The 23,742-nt window shown below is 45.1% G+C and overlaps 2 protein-coding genes across 2 annotated transcripts in view; both read right to left on the bottom strand.

Moving 5' to 3' along the window:
* evplb (envoplakin b) overlaps positions 1 to 23,742 on the bottom strand; it is a 49,775-nt gene that overhangs the window by 24,736 nt on the left and 1,297 nt on the right. The gene's annotated exons all lie outside the window — the stretch shown is intronic.
* The window catches only part of smurf2 (SMAD specific E3 ubiquitin protein ligase 2), a 48,711-nt gene continuing 25,037 nt past the window's right edge, over positions 69 to 23,742 (bottom strand). Inside the window, exons 4-19 of the mRNA XM_071912271.2 lie at positions 23,345 to 23,478; positions 20,808 to 20,873; positions 19,902 to 19,986; positions 19,591 to 19,674; positions 18,735 to 18,943; positions 16,927 to 17,011; positions 14,577 to 14,735; positions 14,396 to 14,443; positions 9,324 to 9,525; positions 7,298 to 7,401; positions 7,003 to 7,117; positions 6,134 to 6,312; positions 5,176 to 5,434; positions 4,828 to 5,029; positions 2,988 to 3,063; positions 69 to 2,634 (exon numbers count right to left, since the gene is read on the bottom strand). Coding sequence (XP_071768372.1) covers positions 2,535 to 2,634; positions 2,988 to 3,063; positions 4,828 to 5,029; positions 5,176 to 5,434; positions 6,134 to 6,312; positions 7,003 to 7,117; positions 7,298 to 7,401; positions 9,324 to 9,525; positions 14,396 to 14,443; positions 14,577 to 14,735; positions 16,927 to 17,011; positions 18,735 to 18,943; positions 19,591 to 19,674; positions 19,902 to 19,986; positions 20,808 to 20,873; positions 23,345 to 23,478 — 2,107 coding nt within the window. The 3' untranslated portion in view covers positions 69 to 2,534. The remainder of the gene's footprint in view (positions 2,635 to 2,987; positions 3,064 to 4,827; positions 5,030 to 5,175; positions 5,435 to 6,133; positions 6,313 to 7,002; positions 7,118 to 7,297; positions 7,402 to 9,323; positions 9,526 to 14,395; positions 14,444 to 14,576; positions 14,736 to 16,926; positions 17,012 to 18,734; positions 18,944 to 19,590; positions 19,675 to 19,901; positions 19,987 to 20,807; positions 20,874 to 23,344; positions 23,479 to 23,742) is intronic.

Here is a 23,742-nt window from a genome sequence, read left to right as displayed (position 1 = left end):
TAGTCTTTTTCTCCATCCCAAAAAATAAAAGACAAGACACATCTTTGTACAAGGCCTTACATCGTTAGACAAAGGCAAGTTTAATTAGAACTAATTACACACAAAAATAAAATACTCTTACAAAATGATAGTGTTAACATACATCAAATTGCATCAGTCAGCTATGAGAGATATAGTCCTGCTAGTGGATCATGCTAAAAAAAAAAAAAAAAAAAGAGGAAAATAAAGAAACCAAGAGCTGCATCTCAACTTTGACTTGTAAATAAAAAGTTCAATTCTTCAATGAGAGGCAGCTATGGGGCAATGCTGAGCGATGTAGTGTATGAAACAGAGCGATCTGCTTGTGCACTGGACTTGAGGGTAAATGAATATGTTTACATATAAATTTGATCAGTCCGTATCTGGTATGCAGGTCACCATCAAATACATATGGCAACCTAGTTCTGTATGTGTGCAATTCCTTTTTTTCATTTTAAGAAAATCTTTTTCTACTTAAGTTAAAGATAAATTACAGGTTGTGTGATCCACATATATGAACAATATCTTATTACTGTACAAAGCACCATCTGAGGACACTTTTCACTTTGCATACACTTCTCTACATAACAAAAGAACAAAATGAACAGTTCATTTTTTTAAATTTTTTTTTAAAGTGTATGCAAACGTTAAGAACAGTCCATGGTCATAGAGATTGCTAGACAGGCAGCATCTTTTGGAAACATTCAAGAATTTTGTTTGAAATCGTAGAAAACACCCCCCACCCCAACCCTTTCTCTAAATAAAAACATTACTGATAGGACTGTGTAGCAGGGTAAAAACAGGAGTTCATCTCATTCATTTCACTTTCAACCAGAAGCCCATATGGAGACATGCAGCAGTTTCATGTAAATTGTCTGCTGCGGGGAACACAATGCGACACTTGGTTTCTTGTCGGTTCCCAAATGACATTACAAACTACACGACATCTCCTGAGAATGTGGCTAGCTAGTGGTCTAGGTGATATTGTTTTGTGGCCACAAACAGGTATGAGGGTGGGAAGTGTGCTGTGCATTTTAAGCAGTAATAGTGTGTCAAGGAGTACGGTTGCCAATATCATATAAGACAAATGTGTACGTTATTTAGCACCACATGGCTATAACCATAAGGTAGTCGAGGTTGTTCTTTTCTATGACAATACACAGGCAGCACATACATGGGCTATGTTTGCTCTACATGATGGACTTTGGACTCTTGGATGTTGAACAGAAGGCTAGGAAGTAATGGTAGGTTTCATGCTAGTGGCAACAATATAGACCAAGTACAAATGACTGTAAAAAGGGCTAATAGACGGGAAACACATCGTACACACGCCACCATATGTAGCTCCAGGATGAAGTCACTAGAATTTAAAGGGTCAGCTTAATATTCATTCATTCAAAACTATTATGGCACTCCGAGGACTTTGTGTGTATAAGATTATTTGCCCTTAAGACGTACCTCTCCTCATACGGTGTGAGAAAGGCCATGTCAACAATTCAACCACAGCAATCTAAGTGAAATTCAGTCAAGCTTAATTCTGTTTTCACAAATTGTCTTTTTATAATTTAAACAGTAACATTTAACATTTAAAAGCTTTTACTTTATTTTTTTTTCTGAAATAATGGAAAAAGGTTTCTGGAATATAAGCAATAAATTATATATATTATATAGAATTTTATTGTTTCTTTTTCCATTTTCCCATTATATAAAAATAACACATTTCAAGCTATTCATTCATTTATTCATTTTCAAACAAAACTAGATGTCAAACTGGTGAAATAGGTTTGTGGGAATGCAGCGCTGGTTGTTGGGCAGCAGCTGAGGAGCCGAGGTCCTGCTGCTGTCTTTGGAGAGGGCTGTAAACAGTAGGGCACTATCTAATTCTGGATACAGTCTCTAGGCTTGCCTTCTGATTTGGATGCAATCCCCATTGTCCAGCCTTGGCGTTACTGATAGCCCCAATTTGATCACTGGGAGGCACCAACCAGCCCTCATGCACACTCTGCATCCACAATGAGTGTTTCTGAGCGGTTGTGTCAACCAGCGATAACCCTGTACTCTAGCAAACCAGACTTGTTAATGCGGCAATCGTTTCAGAGTGGACTGACTTGACGTTCTGCTCAGTAAGATGGTGCATTGCTACATGGAATACTGTCTATTTTTTAAATGCTAAAATGAACTTACAAAAAAGGGAAGAGCCAGCAATTTTTGCAGGTTCCACAAGTTAGTAAATAGTCTGAGTTATTAGCAGCTGAAAAGATCCTTTTTAATGCTAAAAAAAATAAAAAATAAAATAAGGTGGGGGGGGTCTAGGAAAACCCAGACAGTCGGACGACATTTTCTGGTCTTCTCTGCCCGCCCTCCCCTGGCCTGGCCACACGTCCCTGGTAAGTAAGGGAGTCACTGGGCGAGGCATCCGGTGATTACCCCCTTCTGAGTGGACTGATTTGTGGGGGGTCTGATCGTGGCCAAACTGTTGCTCCTGGTTGTTGCTGACCCCTGCCTGCATCAGTGACTCACTCCACAGCAAAGCCGCATGTCTCCTCGATGGCAGTGAGCAGCTTGTCGTACAGTTTATCGTAGTGCTCATAGGGAGGAATGTCAATCCGATTGAAGCTAGAAAAAGAGAAGGGGGTAACAGACATGAATATCAAGGTTTTCCAATGGAAATTCCCTATTGTAAAGCAAATCATAGACTGAAAATGGTGAAACCTACAATGACTACACTGATGCAAACTGCAGACCCAAGTAGACATGAACATAAAGATGACATGGTATGATGATATAGCAGGAAATTCAGAAACTCCTTCGGTGGTAAAGTGAAAAACGGATTAAATAAGGTGAAACCTAAAGCATAATACAAGTGCTTTGTCAAGATTCAACATCACTATTCCCCTCTGTCTCTCAAAGGCATGTATTGTGCCCCAGGATTGGAAAGTAGTCTAGTCTAGTATGGACAGACTGCTCACCAGGTGTGGGCTTTGGGCAGGTTGTTGGTGCTGGCATCAATCTGGTGGATGGTAAAGAGCCGTGGGCCTGCAGCACCTGTATAAAAAAACAACAGTTACAATAAAATACAACAGAAGTGCACACACCTGCTCTGTACTGTGAAGCATGGTCAGCATTCGACAGAAGGGGCCAGACATAAAAACTGGGTACACATAAAAATGATAGGTATACATGTTTCCATGCAGTTTGAGATTTACAGAAAGCAGATTTGATTTGAGAATGTGCTTACCTCTACCTCCACACAAACTATGCATCCTGTGTGTGCAGACTTTTTAAGTCAATGAGGTGGTACAAAAATGTGTGCAAAAATGTTGGCTGTCATAGTGAAGCCATCTAGACTATATTGCCATTGTAGACCAAGTTGTGTCATTTTTAATGTTTCATTTAAGTTCAGAGGTCATAATATTTATGTTGTTCATTCATCAAGCTTCTAATAGAACTAAACTATCATTTGAGACCCTGTTCTTACACCTGAAGGTGCTAAAAAATATATTTTTTATTGCTTTTACATGTATATAATTGATGGGTTGACCTACATCTTACAGTAGGTGTTTGTTGTCCAGCTATAATCAAGCAATAAATAAGGAACAAAACCAAATGTGAGAGCACTGAAATCACTATCATTATGGTGCATTGTGCTTGTGTGAAATGAAACACCATGACCTTTTTGGCACTTAGAAATGGCATCAGCGACATGTTTACAGATCACACCGAATTTTGTGGCCCTTGCTATGCTTCCCTCAAAACTGTAAGCACTGTTACTGGTGCCATGACTTCTTGCTGTATGACATATTTTCTATTATTGAAGACAACCCCCTTTTTTTTCATGAAATATTCAGATGGCTCTGAGTGCTCCAACAACCAGGCGAAACAGGAATGCATGGTATCCTTCTCTGGTAATAGCAATATATTTATTTACCACCAACAGTTAATTTTAAGGTGATTATGGTTTGTCACATTTGCCCCATGACTACAGGCATGTGCACAGCTATTGGAATCAAAGCAATATTTTACAGTGAGTGAGAGTAGTCATTGTGAGTGCATCGAGTTTGTATATGTTGTTTTTGGGTCCTTTGGCCTCTGGTGATGTTTTGACCAGGGAAGGATGGCCGTGTTATGCAAGGTGTGGAAGGGCGCTGCCTGACTGTCAGACAGGAAGAGCAGTGAATCACGGTGTACTCCACATGCCTAGGTGCTCCGTCTCTGGGCAGGACTGTCTGCCAGCGTGGACCCACTGAACCACTGCACTCAGCTCAGACTCAGGGTTCATCTGAGTCCAGAGAAACCCAGAGACACAGACACTCACAGAGGCAAAGCATCCCATACACACACTCTAGTGGAACAAGCAACACTATCCACACAACCTCCCGATTGTGCAGACAGAGCTGGTGAATGGGGAGGCGAGGAACTGGACAGACTACTCCGCCTTACCTTCGTGCAGTAGACACCCTGTTAGCCTTCTGTACTCCTTTCAACTGCATGACAATGGCAATATTTCAATATGCTGATCCCAGTCCATCCCATGTGAGGCAATTCACACCAAGCCTCATACACGGGAATGTCCCTACCATTCACACCAGACCCTGGACAGTGTTCTTCCTTAATGGGCACTTTTTTCTAATGGGCAGTCACCTTGTGATGTCATCAGAAGCACGTGTTAAACATGGCAGAAAAAATAATGCTCCGGACATTGTTCTGGAGCCACCCTTTTACACTGACAGTTGACCCGTGTATTTCCTGGGTAACAAATACAACGTGAAAAGGGTATTAGTTGACAAATCATACAGAGGGTATTATTACCTTGGAGGGCCTTGAAGCCTTGCAGAGGGACCCTGGAGGAGCCAGTGACAAACTGCAGCAGCCGGGCCCTGCGCTCCTCGTCGTACGACTCCACAGCCTTCCAGAACCATTTGACGATGTTGCTGTCCGGGGTGCAGTGCTTCAGCCGCGTGTTAGACTTCCAGTCATTGATGTCGATTTTACCCAGGCCACATACAATCAGCTAGAAGTAGAGAAAGGAAGGGGAGGATTTTTTTGGGGGGAGGGATCATGAACAATTTTAAAATGTTGAATTTAAATGCACTGGGATGTAATGCAGAATGAGGGAAAATAAAGCAGTCTGACATTTACACGAAATGCAGCAAGTACCTCTAGCTCCTTCTCATCGAAGGCCTTGAGCAGGTGTTGGGGTATGACCTCATTGAAGCCTTTCTGCAGAGCCAGGAACTGGGCCTCGATGCCCCGCAGGAAACGCCAGTTGACGTAGAGCCGGACGTACTCTTTCTTGGTGTCCTGGGTGACGGGGATGCTCTTACCGTTGGGCTTGAGCTCATGCTGGATGATCTCCCCATAGGCATTGTGCTCCACGCAGAAGGTGTGGTCCAGCACACCTGTGATGTCATTGTCCCTGAAAAGAAATTGACATTTGGATTTGAAAGGATTACTATTAAAGGGCAACAACAAGTCACTTTTGAGATATAATGCATTTTTCATTCTGGCCAAACACTACAGCAACTAGGTTCACTGATTAGTTCCTCCTCTCTGGTTGAAGGTGTGCTAATTGGTGAGATCAGCTGGTGTAGTGTTTGGTTGGAATGAAAACCTGCAAACACATGGCTGGATGGCACATGGTTGGAAACCACTGAGGTAAGAAGTATTCAAAGCCCCTGGGGGGCGCTGTCATCATAGTATACAAGTCAGAGGTTTTGATGAGGGCAAAACAATTGATCAGCTGGTAAACAGTGAGATGTATGCTTTATGTTGTGTCGAATTTGCACAATTTTCTTTACCAAGTAAAGAAGACTACTATTACTAACTTACTTGTAGCTTGTATCGGTGGTGCACAGAAATGGCGAGCATAATGCTGTGTGTGTTATGTTGTGTAGCAAGGACTTTGCACAGCACAGAACCATGAGCTTTGAGACCAGTCACGCCTGCACAGTTTGCATCAAGTCATAAAAAATGCATTGATAGGAACTCACATGGTATAACAGAAAATATTTATAGCCCTTGCTTTTCTTGGTGTGTAAATCCTCCACCTTCTGATTTCATTCACATGTAAAAGTCAATAAAAGCATTTCTACAAAATGTTTGATCTTCTACGTACAGGATCCAGACGAGGCTGTTGTGCAGGTCAGGGTCAACAGACTCCATGTCGTCCAGGGTGATGGGTTTACCCAGCAGCTGTTTGTAGAAGGGTAGGGTAAAGCCTCCGTCTATGTAGTGGCCGTGGAACACTGCCATGCCCATGATACGGCCCACAAAGTGGAAGTACGACAAGTGCTCCTAAAGAGGAGAGAGAAACATCTTTAGTTTCTGAATGAACTTTGCTTTTTTGCTGTATATATATCTGAACTAAATTACCCGCTGCAGGGGCCTCAGTGAGTGAGTGTTTAACTGTGACTTAAGACTCTGTCCTCCTCCAGACTATATTAAACGTCAAGGAATTTATTGCGCTATGCCTCAGATTATTACTCAGAGGTGGACATCAGAATCTAAAACCATTGCAATCGTAAAACCAAAATTCCCTTTTGATAGACTGAACCGATCCTACATGGTAAAAGCAGTAAATAACTTAACAGTGGAGTCTCAACAGAACAGTTAAACCGTTAAAGAGAGCATCTCTGCTGGCTTGAGAGCAGTGGTTAAGTGGATGCCGGGCCAAACAAACACAGGGAAGGGTGAAGTTGTGCAAAATAAGAGGAGATGACCTAAGCTGTCTATGTGACCCCTCTGACAGTGAATGCACTGGAGCTCATGGTTGGTTAGTTGGCTGGTTGGGTGACCGGCATGATTGTAACATATGCCATTTGGTGAATACATTTATCAAAAACCCCTTACAGTCACGAGTGCATACATTTTTTGCATGGCTAGCCCCAGGAGGGAATCAACACCCTAACAGCGGGAGTGTCAATGCCATAAGAGGCCGCTGTCTGTGTGTTGTCAGTAGTGTCTGAAGCCCTGTCTGTGACTCACAGGGTTGACAGCAGAGTCGGGGTTAATCTGCAGTGTGTAGATGTCATCACGGGAGTACTGGAACAGGCCGTAGTATGGGTTCAGCATCTCATGCGACAGCAGATAGAGCCACTCCCTGCACAAAGTACAGAAAGTTCAGCACACAGACGCACAGGGAAAAACAGCAAATAGTGAGCAAGAAATGTGCTATGGCAATTCACCACTAGGAGGCAGACCTCAATGTAAAAAGTGATGCAGTGTTTACAAAGTCTTATGTGTTCCATGTACTGTGTTCCGCTTTGCTATGGCTTCTTACCTGGCCACTCCTCCATAGTCAAGCCCCTCTTCTCCTCTAAACTTCACCATCAGTCTCTTCCACAAGTCCTTCGGCCTCATCTTCATCACCTGTCGATACGACTCCTGCAACAGAAAAACACACACACACCACGTCAAAGACAATAACGGCATCAGTAGACGGTTGATGACCTTATCTGTTTGCCTTATTTGTTTGCCCCATGGTCTATAAAAGTCCAAGCTAGAGAGAGAGAAATGTCCTGTAATGTCTATGCGAGCGGTCCTGGCTCAGAGGACGCCGCCAAAGAACATACATTCCTGTGCTCTCAAGTAGAACTGAGCGCCCCAGCTGCTGATGTGCGCCCCCTGCTTACCCATATTAAAGCAACCTGAGTGGGAAGCCCCTTTATCTCCATTATCAGGGCTTGGAGAGTGGCAAGAGGCTCCCCAAACATTACACAACGTGCTTGGAGGTGCTGTGAGAGAGCGACCAGTACCAGTGCTGCACTGTGGGAAACATTGACAGTAATGCACAAATCATCAGCTTGAGCATACAACACTTTTACCAAAGGTCGAGACTATCCTAAACAGACTGAAGTTAATTACTACGGGACAGGACAAAGTAGTGGAAACTGCTCTGAACCAAGATGTTCTTTACTATAGCGGTTTTCCGACAGATGAGGCAGTTGCAGCGTAGTGTTCCAGCAACAGCAGTCGTTTCCACTTGGTTCTCTGCTGCGAGGCTGAGATCTCTCCACCTCAATCAGTGTTCAGCCCACGTGCAGACGGCTCGCAGCATCAGGGGGAGGTTCATTTAAAGTGGATTAGGGGCAGTTATAATAAACACAGCCATAAGACTATAATAACACAGCCTCTTCAACAGCCAGGTTCCACTATGCCCTCCAGATACAGTAGACAACTCAGAGGTGCCAAGGGAGAAATGAGAATGTCTTATCTACACCAAAAAGTACACAAAAAGACAGCTCTGACAGTCCACCAGCTAACACTTGCCTATTCAGTCATAATTTAATGCTTCAGCTGGTCTGGAGAAGCTATGAAGTTATGTCTCGCTCAACCTCAAGACCTCCTCTCCCCGCCCCCCCCGCCCCACTCTCTCACATTGAGATCAGCCAACAAAAATGTCTTCGTTCAGATTAACAGACGTGGCTGTTCCAGCACATTCCACCGCATATTTTACGAGGGTCATGTAGTCTGTTGCAGGTGTTGTTGCTCTGATGAAGGCCCTGCACCTCCTAGATGCAGAAAACTCCCCCGCTGAGAAAATGTACTTGAGAAAATCCTTATTTCAAACAAGAGGTCTGCTTTAGATTTTGAACAGATTGCCTTCACACATCATAGAAAACTGTGTGTGTGTGTGTGTGTGTGTGTGTGTGTGTGTGCACGTGAAATAATTCTCACAGCCAAACTGCCATGGGCAATGACCTTTAAGGGAGTAGACAAGAAGATGGGAAAATAACTCTTGAACCTTTAGAGAATGTTCAAGAGAACTTGGGTTAGTCTATAAATAACTTGAAAAATTACAAGCAAGCAGCTCGCAGGTCTGAAAGAATGAGATATTGTGCTGTTTGCTTCACTTGCCGGGCAAGCACTGCACCGATGTCTGTTGTTTGTAACTGGGGGGAGAACATGGAACTTCTATTGTTTATTGCTCACTGTGCCAAATTGCCAAATGTTTTTTTTATTTTTTGGGGGGGTGGGGTGGGGGGGGGGGATTATTGTAGTTACTGTGTCATACGCTAATATGTTAATGGATCAGGTGAGAGTGCAATGGGGCAAATACAGTGTTGTCATTTTTCTTTAGTATATTTTATTAGCTTTATTATACCATTTTGTTATGGATTTTATTTTGTTTCAAGTGCGTTGCTGCTGAGACAATTGAATTTCCCTCTGGGATAAATTAAGTACCTATTTACCGCCTGCTACCTATCTTTAATAACTGGCTACCCTTGTGCACCTCTGTGCAAACACAGATCACATTAGGACAAGATTGAGCACGCCTGTCTCAGCCTGTATCTTTCCACCCTCACCTCGAAGATCTCCTCGCGGGACACCTCGATGCGGCAGTGGCCGGCCTGGGGCTGCTGTTGGGACAGTTCCTGGCGGAGGATCTTGAGCTTCTGAACAAGGTCCCTCTTGTACTTGGGCACCGTGAGGCACTCTGCCTCCTCTGGGAGCTGACTGGGGGACACCAGAGCCTGCTGGGCCTGATCCTTCAACTGGTTCTGACGGCTGAGGGGCAGACAACAAGAGGAGAAAAAAGGTGAGGGAGGGTGGACAGGGAAAAACAGGTGACAGAGAGAGAGAGAGACAGAGAGAGAGACGGGGACAAATTGGGATGAGAAATAAAAAAGGTGAGTCTTAATGGTGTACCAATAACAAACACAAACAAGCCTACTTGTAGGACAAAAGTAAGCAAGCGCCTGTGCAAAAATAACACAAAGAAAGCCAAGAAACTGAAAGTAAGGCTTTCTGAAAGCAAGAGTTCTTTCTCTGTTCTTTGCTGACTGCAGAGAAGCCGAGGTAAACACACTGAGGTCATCTGGGAAGCACATCAAGTCAAACAGCTGCCTTGGCCCCGCAGAGACAGACAGACAGACAGACATAGGTGGAGGTGGGATTACTGGAGGTAAGACTCACACAATACTCTCACTCACTTACACACACACACACACACACACACACTCCCTTCTCTCTCTCTCTCTCACACACACACAAAACTTTCTCTCTCCTCCTCCCCACCTGGCACAAGCCCCATGGTGGTCTCACACAGAGAGATGGCTCAACTAAAATAGGGCTTTCTACGGGGGAGCAGCAGAATGTGGCCAAGGCAAGAAAGTGTAAATAGATTCTCTGTTGCTTTTGACTCATCATGTACACTTGAGGCAATGTGGGGTCACTGAGGCCGTCCCTCAGAGGCACACTGGTGCATTTTGAAAAGACCAAAAGTTTGGCTTGAGAGAAAGAGAATATTGTAGGCCTTGTCATAGATAAAGTGGGTGTCCTGGTGACTCGGCAGGCTAAGGCGCATAACATGTACTTTGAGCATTGTGGGAAGAGCTGGCTTTCAATTCCTCTTTCTCCCAACTTTCCTGTCACTCTCTCTGGCATACTACCAAATAAAGCCAAAATGCCTGAAAATAGACTTTAAACAAAACAAAATATGATCACAAAAAACTACCTAACTGACTTTTTTTGTATTGGTAAAAACTAAAGAATTTTAAGCGCAGTGTTTTATATAGATTAGATATCAATATCTATAATACAGCAACAAATAAGCAATTAACCACAGTATCAAAAGTGGGGCTGTAAACATTATCTGTGGTTCATGTTGGCGAGGGTCTTGAGGGGGCTGTGTTGGGGAAGAAGCCCTCAGAGGCTGGCACAGTGGGGAGGGGGCACACAACACACACACACACACAAAATCAAAAGACCCTTTATGGGGCCAGCACTAAAGGATTATTTGCACATTGGCCTTTTGCACTTCAGTGGGGCGTAGCAGGCACGCTCGGCCCTGAGCAGGGTCATAAACACCAGACTCTATAGCCGACCACAGAGGGTGGCGGGAGCATAGACATATCTGTGTGTGTGTGTGTGTGTGTGTGTGTGTATGTATGTTGTACATATATGTAGGCTATGAGTGTATATTCATAGTATTTGGTTACATCACCACACGGCCATCTTGGTAGGAAAATAACAGGTGATTGTTATAAATTAAAGGGTAACTTCGGTATTTTTCAACCTGGACCCTATTTCCCCATCTTTTTGTGTCTAAGTAACTAAAGGGGACAACAATTTTTGAAATTGGTCCAGTATTGAGCGAGATCGCATCGCCGGCAGCCGCGAAACGAGCTGCAATGTAATCCGACGGGGCAAATCACACCGTCAATGTACGTCCACTAAAAGTGCTTGTTTTTGCCACTGACAGGCTCAGATTGTTATTATAAGTGTCTGACAACATTATGGAAAGGACCCTACAGAGAAATGAAACGTTTTTCTTTACCTTTCGCTTGATCCGGTCTTGATCAGTTGTTGCAGGAAGTTACACACAGACCAGATCAAGCGAAAGGTAAAGAAAAATGTTTAATTTCTCTGTAGGGTCCTTTCCATAATGTTGTCAGACACTTATAATAACAATCTGAGCCTGTCAGTGGCAAAAACAAGCACTTTTAGTGGACGTACATTGACGGTTCACATTTGCCCCGTCGGATTACATTGCAGCTCGTTTCACGGCTGCCGGCGATGCAATCTCGCTCAATACTGGACCAATTTCAAAAATTGTTGTCCCCATTAGTTACTTAGACACAAAAAGTTGGGAAAATAGGATCCAGGTTAAAAAATACCCAAGTTACCCTTTAACAGGTGATTATAATCAAATGACAGCCACAGCCAATGAGCTGCATATATGGTAAAGCACCATATTGGTAGGAAATGCATGTGACATCATGGGAATACTATGAATTACAGTCTCTAATACTGAGTGATTCTAAGGTTAAAAAATAAATAAATAAATGAATGTTCACACAGGCTGGTTTTATAACCCCGCCAAAAGCACATTAGGTATCCATTTGATCAAACCACTGAGTTTCAGGAAATTGATATTCAAGTTATATCTGGAACCAAAGCAGGCAGCCAATTCACTCCCACACCGACAGAATACAGTCGTCAAAAGTAAATTTAGCTCAAGTTTGGCACTCTCCAGTATCCACCCAATGGCTTGCATTCTTCTCTACCACAATGTGTAGTGACGGCTTGCTCTAACAAAGTGACTGATTTTGGTTGCTGATCTCTTTGCCTGGTCCCCAGCAGAATCTAGCCTGGCTCCGCAACCACTTCCTGCTATCCCAGAAAGCCACAGAGCCCCATAGGACACTCAAGCCGTCGTCTTGAATCCCTTTATTTCCTGCAGACTAGACTCAGAGGGAGGGGAGGAGAGAGGGGGGGGGGGGGCAGGAAGGGCAGCCTCCCGACAGCACCCAAACATCGAAGACAGCTCAGAGGGTGGGGGGTGAGGCACACAGCATCTCTTCCTGCACTTTTACCCATAAATCAAACATTCCTGCACTGTCTCTCTTGCTTTTTCTCTCATAGACATCGCAGGCAAACACGCCCCACGGTTCTTTCTTCCCTTTCCAACTTCTTCCTGGTGAGTAGACCTCTGGTGATTGTTACCTGAAGACACTCGATGCAGAGACGGGTCACTAATAAAATCAATCTTGCTCTTATGCTACAAAACCACCAGCTTCTGGGAAATGATACAGTGACTTTCTCATGCAAGAGCACAGAGGGCAGTTCTGCAGCCAGGTCTTAAAGCCAGACAAGGATTCAGTTACCTATTGTACAGTGACCTTGACCAGTCAGGGGGCTTGGATTCAGGAGAAGATTGCAACATCACAGGGGGAGTCTAACCAAAACCGTGCTCTGGCTGCTCAGGCAATGTCTTTAGCAAATAAAAAGCGCAATAAACTAAAACTTTGACGGACATATATATATCAAACATTTTTGTGGGATGACGGCGCGTGAGGGGTGAAAATTTCTAAAATCCCTGCCTTGATAAAAGGCAGATGTCTTGATGGAAAGCCACGACGACTGATATCTTTTCCAGAGTTTTGTCGCTAGCAAGAAAGTCACTCCAAACCCAGTCCTTTTTGTAAGGGTACAGCAGCTTCAGAGCTACTGACTGGTCAGTTAGGCTAGACACTGCAAGAGAAAAGGGAAAATGCCATCTAATACAGCGGTAATGGAATCAGAATGGATCAGGCCAGGCTGGACTTACTCCATAGTCTTCTACAATTTATAAAGCCGTTAGTTCACAAATCTGAGGCCAAGGTCCTTGAGCCATTGACAAACCAGGACTTAGCACGCTCTACAGCCCAGATCCAACACCCTGCAATGTGTGTTAGATTAACACACACACACACACACACACACTAAGGGATCCCACAGGTTCATCTATGTCAAAGATTTCTCACTTCAGAATAAAACACATAATAAAAGTATGTGATTGGACTTCATGCAAATAGTTTATTTTATTGTAAATTGTTTGTCAAACAGCTATAGAGAGAAACAAACCTGTGTAACACGACTATTCCTCTGAAATGACTTAAAAAAAACACCCACTTCCTGGCTTTGATGTGAACTAATTATCTTACCTAACATATTTATAGAACAGAAATTCGATGCACAAGATTTTCACACATCTGGGCATAATTGTGCTTAAGACAAAATTCCTACATTAAAAACGTATGTGGCGTGCCAGGCTAGGTTTTTATAAGACTTTTGAGAGGGCCGCAGATGAAAAAAAGCAAAACGAATACAAAATCCCAAACACGTTCTTTGATCTGTCAGAACAGGAAAAAAAGAAACCTGATCTCTCCATCGATGCATTCCGTCTCCCTCTGCACGGAGGAGGAATGAGGTCAGACGGAGGAGGCCCACCAAGGCACCCGTACTCTGCTCCACCTTCACAGAGCAAGGACCTATGGGTAATTCTGTGGCTATCGCAACATGGAATGTGTTTGAACAGCTGCGCGAGGGAAGAAATTCGAAAACACGTGCATCCACGCACGCAGGCACGCACCGAGCGCAGAGGCATGCACCGACACACATGCACTTGTGTGGGTGTACAGACACACACACACACACACACAGTTCATTCATTGACTTGGGCATCAAATTTATGCGCCGTTTCCTGGACGTAAGACGCTCCTCAGCCACAGACACAGCAGCCTTGGTTTCCACTCTGCTATCTGATGTCTGGCCAAAGCCAGCTTTGTGACGGATTGTGTGCTAAAACTTCTTCATGATCAAAACCTCTGCGGGGCTGAGGAATTCAAATTTGTGTGTGCGGAGCGGAGACTGTGGGGGAGTGCGCACGGCTGTGTGTGTGTGTGGGTGCTCAGCAGAAGGGCTGCTCTGAGTGCTGAACGTCTACAGGTGGTGAACACACCTTGGCACAGGACCCCACTGTAAAACATTCACTGAGGGGGAGGCGGAGTGAATAAGTCTGTGTATGTCTGCGAGTGTGTGTGGGGGTGTGTGTGTGCGTGTGTGTTCCTGTCTGTGTACAATGAGGACTACTGGCATGGAGCCCAAGCCTTACCTGACATTCTGACTTTCGATGCCTCCTCGAGAACCATTGGGGCTTGGACTACAGGCAAAAAACATGAGTCGGTTACAGACACACAGCAGTCTGACAATATGCCTTCATTTCTTTGCTTCACTGTCTAATTCATGTCACTGTTAGGTGAGTTTTTCTGGCTTGAGGGTAAGGAGGGACTCACTTGAGGACTAGATGCAGGTTGGCGGAGAGGCGCGGGTCTGTGAACTGCGTGGTTCGGTTGTTGTGGTCCACAAAGTAGACCCTGCCGGTGGCGGTGTTTCGGATCTCCCAACCAGGGGGCAGCGGACCCAGCTCCTCACAGTTCACATTACTCAGATCTCTGACAAGCGCAAGAGAAATGCACACAACATACATTAAACTATAGCAGATACTGTGGTGCACAAGAATGTGGGAAAAAATGGCAGATGCAAAGGAAGGAGAGAGAGGGAGAGAGAGAGAACACATCAAATTCTAGGTATAAAACATACCAAAGCACTGACTAACTGGGCTCAGGCGGACAGCAAAGATTCCGAGATGTCTGAGAAATCACTTTTATTCTATTTTTCTTCTTCCTCCCATCGAAATTATTTACTGCTGCCCTGCAACCCCGTTCAGCTGGACTCCATGGAGACGAGAAGGTTCAGAAATTACAGCAGCCTCACTATGCTGGCGCTGACTTATCTGTTTTGCAGGGTCAAAGCCAAAAGGGACCAGAGCCTCAAGACCGATGAGAGCTTGGCAGCTCAGCCATCTGCTAACGCTAGCACTGTCTGAAGAGCACTCAGTAAGGTGTGGCGTGAGCAATAGGCTAGTATCAAAAGCAATAAAAATACCATCCATCATGCATACTGATAGAAAGCAAGAGAGCAGTGGCCAGGTATTATGATATCAGTCATGTTTTATTGATTGTGTCTGGAGTGCACTGAAGCACGTGTGTGTCTATGTGCAAATGCGTGTGTATGCGTGTGTGCGTGCGTTCCTCTGGGAGTGTGGTAATCAATAGGACACACATGCCTGAGTGAGTAGGGCCCAAGAGCCTCTGGTTTGACTGATTGAGACCTGTGTGCTGATGGGGTGAGGTCTGTCAGTGCTCGTGCCAGAGGACTCTGGATACCGAATCGCTCTCAGAGCCCCGTGACATGGGTCTTCTCATAGCATGTCAGCCTAGTAATCAGCTGCAGGTTTACTGCAGACTACAAGGGGATCAGGCCTAAGAACCGGCCATGACACAAGCTATGGGTTATGTCAGTAAAGTGGTGCTCTTCCACCAAACTGGGCAGTTGGTAAAAGAAGGTCAGAAGGCTATCGGAGTACATTCATTTACTTTACCTGCTTATTCCTTTTCAGGGTCACAGGGAGCCTATCCCAGCATATACTGGGCAGACGGCAGGGAAACATCCTGGACAGGTTGCTAGTCCATCACAGGGCTAACACAGATAGACACTAACATCTATGTGCAATTTAGAGTCTCCAATCCACCTGACTTCTACGTATGTCTTTGGAATGTGGGAGGAAGCTGGAGCACCCAGAGGAAACCCACGCAAACTCCGCACAGAAAGGGAGTGACAGTGACAGTGACAGTGCAAACTGCAGAGCCACTGTGCCGAGTTTCTGGACCTTTATTTAGCATGTCACTGTTTTGGAGGTTTCAGAACCCACACTGGTTGCTCTGGTCAATTCCTGGGTGCAGTGATCTTTTTTATTTTTATTTTTTGGCATTTATTAGACAGTTAAAATTGGAGAGAGACAGGAAAGACTGGGAGACGGTTTGAACCCAGGACATCGCGGTTCCATGGTATGCGCCTTAGACCACGGAGCCACTAGGACGCCCCAGGAGTGTTCAAATGTTTGTGACGGTAATGGTAATTTCAAGCTAACTGGCTAACCTTGCAATCAAGCTTGCCATCATTTGACAACGGTGAAAATAAGGTTTTTCAGACCACCATTTGTCACAGCCCTTACATGTGTGCCGAAGAGATAATTAGCCTAAACTTGTAGTTGACAATAAGAAGACACTTATCTTCTCACTGTCACAACTGTCATCTGAACAGTTAAAAATTCCCTCTGATATTTTTGCGCTTCATTTTAATAGAACTGGAATGCTCAAACTCTGGAGCTCAAATTGCATTTACAAACACACCCATTGTTAAAAAATTACAGATAATATCAGAACAAATGACAAACCATAAGTAGGACTTCTGCTTTTAAGCAGTAGCTACATTTTAGTCTACATCATAGCTTATCACACTATCTGCAGCAGCCTTATCTTTTTGAGCGACACTTCATCCTCAGCTGCAGGATCTTCTCTCCTGTCCCTGATGTGACATGGTCTCAGTATGAGCACAGTGACACCCAGTGTGGACACCCTAATTCCTAATTTCAATTTTTTGATATGTGGTTCAGATATTTGATGTTTTATATTGTATTTGGACAGAAGTGTTCTTTTGGCGGAGAGGATAACGATGCAAGGTGAGAAGAGAGAAATACATGTTGTGTTGTACGCATGAGTTCTCAGATCCCTGGTGCAGTACCTGGGGACTCTGGGGTCGTGCCACGTGCTGACACCTGTCTGGGTGTGGAGAAAGTACACTTGGCCTTGCTGCGTGGTTCGCTGCTCTGTAAGACAGAAAAAGAGACATAAGGGGGTTAAGCATGGAAGGATTTGGAGACGCTTGGTTACACAATGGTGTGAACAATTTTAAAGGCGTGAAGTAGTGCATTTTACGTCAATCTAGACAATGGAGTATACGTCAAATACACATGGTGATGTGTTGAAAATATACGGAAAATGGAATTCGGTTTGATTCATGTGCCGTGTATAGACAGAGCGTGCTTCTAATCTGTCTGCGTAACAGAGATCACACAGATGGAGATAAAAGGATTGCTTGAGTTGGTGGAGATCCCAAAGGCAGCCAGGAAGAGGCAGAGGGAAGAAGGGGGAGGGGGCACCGGAGAGGAAGGGAGAGGAGAGGAGAGATGGGGTTGTCTGACTTTGGAGTCGGTGAGCTCATTCATCACAGCTTGACAGAGATATTTCCATGGAGCTGCCTGCCAGAGAGCTCTTCTCTGGCATCCCTTTGGACCTACCGCCCTGCTCTAACATGCGTGTACATAACTCTACCCCCCCCACCCCACCCCCACCACCAGATGAGCGCACGCCATACATTCGACACACGGGGGTGACATCTCATGGCTACTCTGTGCTCACACCAGAGGGATCAGAGCTGCTGACAGGGTTTATAGGAACTGCCCAAGAATTAAGGAAGTAAGGACAGAGAGACGGAGAGAGAGAGAGACGGAGGCAGGGAGGCAGAGAGAGACAGTCAGAGAAAGAGAGACACAGTCAGAGTGAGACAGAGAGAGAGAGAGAGACAGAGAGAGAGAGAGAGAGACAGAGAGAGAGAGAGAGAGAGTTGGAGACAGGCGCGGCGCAACTAGGAGCCTCCTAATCTGAAGGACCGAGGGCACGACTGTGATATGCTTCTGTGGCCCAGGCTCCGAAATCCTCCAGAAGATTTTACTGTGAGGATAAACAAAACTCCCTCAGGCTGTGTGGGGGATTGAAGCTTGTGCGTGTGTGTGTGTGTTCGCGTTTACATGAATGCGTCTGATTGTTTGACTGTGTGCAGAGAGGGAGAACAGGGGCTGAGTGAATGGCTGCCGCCAGCCTTTAACTGCTAGATCAATTCAATTAGACTGTCTAAAATGGAGCCAGTATTTCAGGCTCCTTATGTGGCGCTGCAGTGTCATCAGCGCTGCACTGGACTGAATGAGGACACAGATTAGCTGGGTTATTGAGCCCAGTGTTGAGCAGGGAGGAGGGCAGAGGAGAGGCAATTAACACAGCGGCATTACAATGATGACACGTCTCAAAGAGGAAGAGAGAGACAGCCATCATAGGGGAAAGACACAGCGTACTCTGGCGTGATCAGAATATCAAGTGCTTATCCATCAGCCATGACTATTGGTGATTGGGCCTGCTGGTTAGAAAGCTGGAGTGAATGTATTAGTTCAGCTTCTTTCTGTTTTTTGGGTTTTTTTTTTGTAGGTGTGGGGGAGTAAATTTGTTCTGAAACTGAGGTTCACTCCTGAGCGCATTCCATGATCAGTTCCATTAGGTGTGGCAGTTTAAGAATGGCTATTATTTGGCAATTTATATCATGATACATGGACAATTGTGTGTTATTGCAATTGTGATTATTTTGGTGTGCCACTGCTAAATTTATGTAAAAGGTATCACTGTACTAGTCTATTCAAAGAAGTTGCAATCATTCAAGCGTTCATGTGTGTCCCTATATACATTATGTGCCCACTCTCTGGGGACTGGCTTCCCACTAACCATATCCCTCAGGCAGGTCCGGGGGCGTGTGCAGGTGGGTTCTGCTCATGTAGTTGCGGTGCCTCTGGGAGCGGACCCGTCTCTCCTGGGCTCGCTGGTCGCTGGGCGGAATCGCTGTGGTGGGCGTGGCCCCGTTGGTGCTGATGGGCGTGTTCTCATCCACAATGCAGCTGAGAGGCCGGCCAGGGCTGGAGTACTCTGATGCAGGTCTGAGGGGGACAGAGGGAGGAGAGGAGGCAAGGATGAATAGAAGGAGGGTGATGGGGCATATGAGAGAAGAGCAGGGATCAGAGACAGAGGAAGGGAGGGAGGGAGAGAAGGGAATAGGTAAATGAGTAGACTGGAGAAAGCTAGTCATCTATACAATCACAAATAGCAGCCAATCAATAGGGATCGTTTAGAAAATCTTGATGTGTTAACTAGGAAATCCATACCAGCCAGTACGTGAACAGACAAGCACAAACTACTGAGTAGTTTGAGAGGTGGTCCGAGGTCAGACTTGGAAATAATAGGGCAATAGGAAAGCAACTGATAAAGACAGCAAGGAAAGAAGTACACGTGCAAGAGAGAGCGGGAGACAGACAGAGAGAGGGAGAGGGAGAGAGAGAGGAAGAGATGCCTCTGTCGCCTCCCTTATCAGCTCTGTGACTCCCCTGGCTCTTCCACATCGCTACAACAATACTGTCTGGACCAGCTGACACCAGCGACTCTTTTCAGGAGCCCACTCTGGTTTAACATTGGCCAGAGTCTCTAGTCTGGGGGCAATGAGGTCGCAAATGAGGTCTTCCATAGGCCTGCTGCTGTTTGATTTGAGAGGTCTGGGTTTAAGTTTCTGTGGGCTGCAGTGTGTACTCACCTGGTAGGCCTCTCCCACTGTGTGGTGCGTGTGATGTGGTTCAAGTACTGGATTCGGCCAGACGCGGTCCTCCTCTCCTCCCAGCTGGCAGCAGAAACACACACAGACACAGCAGTGAGCGGACATGGTTAGGCAGCCGCAGAACCATCTAGTAGTGTTCTGTCTCGCTGCTCTGTCTGACCACATGCAAATATCATATTCCGTGTATCTTTACCCCCGCGCTCGAGGGCAGCAGTCATTGTTTAGGATTTGTAATCTCCTCTAAAAAGCTCCTTTTGAGATGATAGGAGATTTCCCCCCGACTGACTCACCCATCTGGAAGATCATTGTCAAACAGCCGACTGCAGTCCACCACGGGGCCTCCCGTGCCTATCCGGTCCCTAGACTGCAGGCTCACTGGATCGACACATGGCAGACAGATGCACACACACGAGGATTACTAGACAGCAGATTACACTCCAGGCACAGATATTATATTGAAGCACAAAATGGAGCTATATATCTTTATGAGTAACAGGAATAGGGCTAAATATTATCAGTGGGATACTGGAAGGTCAGGTTACTTAAAGGGGCTGTGTGTTGCGTGTTATCCTCCCTCTGTAATTTCTCCTTCTGAGGGGCTTGTCTGGTATTATGAGGTCTGACCCTTAAGTCCTGTTTTTTTACATTAGGAGTGTGATACAATTTTTGGACAATGCTGATGGGCAACACTGCCCAGGGGCTGCCTTGACATTGTGAAAATAGCATGATACGAACATAGCAATAATACCTGAGAGGGAAGTGTCGAGCATCACTTTCATAGCCATAATGACATTAAATCACATCCTCAATAGTATTATGGCTTTTATATAGATTGTCTGCCTGAAACTAGTCATTGTATATTAAAATACTTTACCATGCCTCTCACTTTGTTTGCTTTTGCTGGGAGTGTTGCCCATCTACACTGCCACCAAATTGCCTAGTGTACCAGCCCTTGAATATTCAATATATAGTGAATGAATGACAACATACTGTACATCTGTCCTCATGGTGGAATACAGTCCAGTGTGTCTAGTTTCAGTAATGTGATTTTTAAGGATTTCAGGTTCTTGGAATCATAACTTCCATTTAATTCCAAATTAAAACGATTACCATTTTCCTGTGTTTTGGTGCTACTAATCACAACCCTGTAGTTTAGTTTTCTTTGGGGAAAAGGTTTGACACCCCTCTGTACTCACCCACTATCTGGCCTCTGACTGTGTCACTGTCATTGGGACTCAGCTTGTTCAAGTCAAGTCTCTGGTCTGTTGAGGAGAGAGCAGAAAGAGAGGGAAGTGAAGAGAGTATAAGCAAAAGACGAAAACAAGTGGGAGAGAGAGAACAGTGTGATACAAACAGGAAATGAGAAGGGAGATGAAAGCGACAGAGTGGAAGAGAGAGACAGAGAGAGAGAGAGAGAGGAGAGAGGATTTATCGCCGTCAGAGAGACACATGTAAACTAGCATGTGTTGAGATAAATTTTTTCCTTCCTTGGACAAGTCCCATTGCTCTGTATCATTTACATCACCCACAGTCAATTCCTCTCTCTCCCTCCCCGGCTCTGTCTCTCATTCTTTCTCTCTCTCTCTCCGTCTGTAGACCACGACTGGGCTATGCCCTGGAACAGATGGTCTGGTCTGTGGAACAGCCACGGGCCGTAAAAAACTCACTGAGCATCGGCATAGAGCAGGCTGCAGTTCAACTGCAGAGGTCAAACATTTGACAAATTTCAGTACAAAGCCTGCACTATTCCGCTCAGTCTTAACATGGACATGAACTTCTGCCAAAGTCTGGAAACTCTTTGTCTAAAGTTCTTAACCAAGTCTGGGGAGTTTGAGAGTGAGAGAGAGAGAGAGATCAGGCGGAAAGGAAAAAAAAAAAAAAAAGGAGGACAAAAAAATGTCAGGAATACCAAGTTGCCTGCAGACATGAGAAATGCCACTATCTGTTCTCTGTTGTCTGGGTGTCATGCAGATCAGCTCAGGATGTCTGTCTAGACTAAACAGGGACCAAAACAGGCAACGGTCAAACCGTTACAAGGCTGGCCGGAGGTTAGCAGCCACAGAGAAAACAGAAAACACACAAGACAGAAAAAACACACACACATGAACAGAGAAGCACACTCGCACTTGGAGATGTAGAGTACATACATTTAAATAAGCGTGCAGTCATACACAAACACAGACACAAACACTCCACAATTATACACAAATGTTAGTCAACCCAATGCCCTCTCTAAGGCCTGTGGAGGGGACAAAACTGCGACGGCTGCTAAATGCACAAAAAACAAAAGAATGACAAACACATACTAGGGGAGAGAAACCACAACAGAGGAACACAACAAATCTATGCTTACACTTAAATAGCTGTACAATTATGCATGTCTGCGTGAAATGACCGGTTGTCTAGATCGGCAGACGGAGATAGAGGGAGGTTAGTCACTGTGGCATTTTGTGTGAGAGAGAGTGTGTGTAAGTGAGTGTGTGTGTGTGTGCATGCTGCCAATCTATGAAGGAGACTGAGGGGAAAGGAAGGGGTGAGGAGGAGGCCGGGAGAGAAAGGAAATGCAGAGGCAAACCACTCACAGCTGTGGCACAGGGTTCAGGTTTCCTGTGTCGCTCCAGGAAAACAACAGTGTCAGGGGCTTCTAGGAAAAGCGGTGGGATTCTTTCCCTTTTCTGTCTACAAGACCGCAGGCCCAAAGAGCGGGTACCAACTCGCCATACGAGCAAGTCACTCCAGGACCCTTTGTTGGAGCTGCAACTGTCTGGCACTGGTTTTCACTAGGAGCCATTTACTAAAGCCTCCATCTCATTTATCCTGTTAGCTTCTGACATGAGACATTTTTACTGTAATTGCAAGGTGATGTTGATTGGCTCTTCCTGTTCTGGCAGGGGCACAATGTTGACCCCTCTCACACCCTGGTCTGGGCTCTGTCAGGCCGAGTGAGGGAGACAGGACGCTCAAGGGAGCGGCTCTATGTTGTGTCACTTAGTTTTGACAGCAGCGCGGTGTTATTAGCTTCTGGTTCTTATCACACCGCAGGTATAAGGAAGCCTTGGTGAATAAGGCCTCACCCTACCGCTAGTGACCAGACAGAAGAGCTCACCAAGTGCTTTGAGACCACAATAAGTACCCATTACATTGGCACATAAAAATGCCATTGCACACATACACATACACAGTGAGCGCATTAACATGCACACTAATAACCCAGTAACTGGGAATAATCAGGTTATGGCAATAATTCGACTGATGCATTTACATGCATTCTAGTAATGCGGTAATGGGGAAAACCCGGTTTACATGATTCAGTCACAGCTGGATTCCTCTCCTTAAGGAAGTGACGTATAACTCAAACTACCTGCTGGTTGTTTTGGAATTTGAACATGGCGGGGCACATAGCTTATTTTCATATAGTCAGGTTTCTGCGTCTCATTACTTTGCACTACTTACAGTTGCAAAACATTTAACAAACGCTCTCCTTCAGTCCAAAAGTAAATGCTGCTGGTTGCCACGCTGTTAGATGTTTACGACTTCCGGGGATGCTGTTCTGGTTAGGTTTAATTGAACTGATCTAGCAGTTAAAGCTGTGTCAATCAGGTTTCTCATAATGTGATAACAGCCCATGCTGTCTACATGACCACTTGAATAATTGGGGAACTGCCTTAGTCGGACTATGATGGGTTTATTAGAGTGCATGTAAACGTATTCATCGAGTCACACTGACACTTACAGCCTGTGTCTTTGAGGCGGTTGATGGCGTTGGACAAAAGGCGGACACAGCCCAGGAACCCGGCCCCTTGCTTCTTGTGGATCTTCTTGTGGTTCCACACACTGATGGTGATGGAATCTGATTTGCCGATGTATCTGTGAGGAGACGAGAGAGGAAAGAGGAAGGAGACATCAGTCATAACCAATAATGATAGCCTCCATCATAACACAATGAGAATCATTGTGTGATTGCTTTTAATGAAGTTTGCACGGAGTCTGCATTGCAGTTTCAGTTTTTGCTCTAACTCCCGCTGTGAAACATTATTGCTTTTTGGAAGGATTATAAAAGCTGAAATTAACTTACGAAACTAAACTAATCTTAGTTGTTGGAAACTTTGAGAGAACTGAGCCTATTGGTAA

Source organism: Centroberyx gerrardi, chromosome 7, assembly GCF_048128805.1.
Source record: "Centroberyx gerrardi isolate f3 chromosome 7, fCenGer3.hap1.cur.20231027, whole genome shotgun sequence".
Lineage (NCBI taxonomy): Eukaryota > Metazoa > Chordata > Actinopteri > Beryciformes > Berycidae > Centroberyx > Centroberyx gerrardi.
The sequence above is the reverse complement of the archived record's forward strand: the minus strand, read 5'-3'. Positions and strand labels throughout refer to the sequence as shown.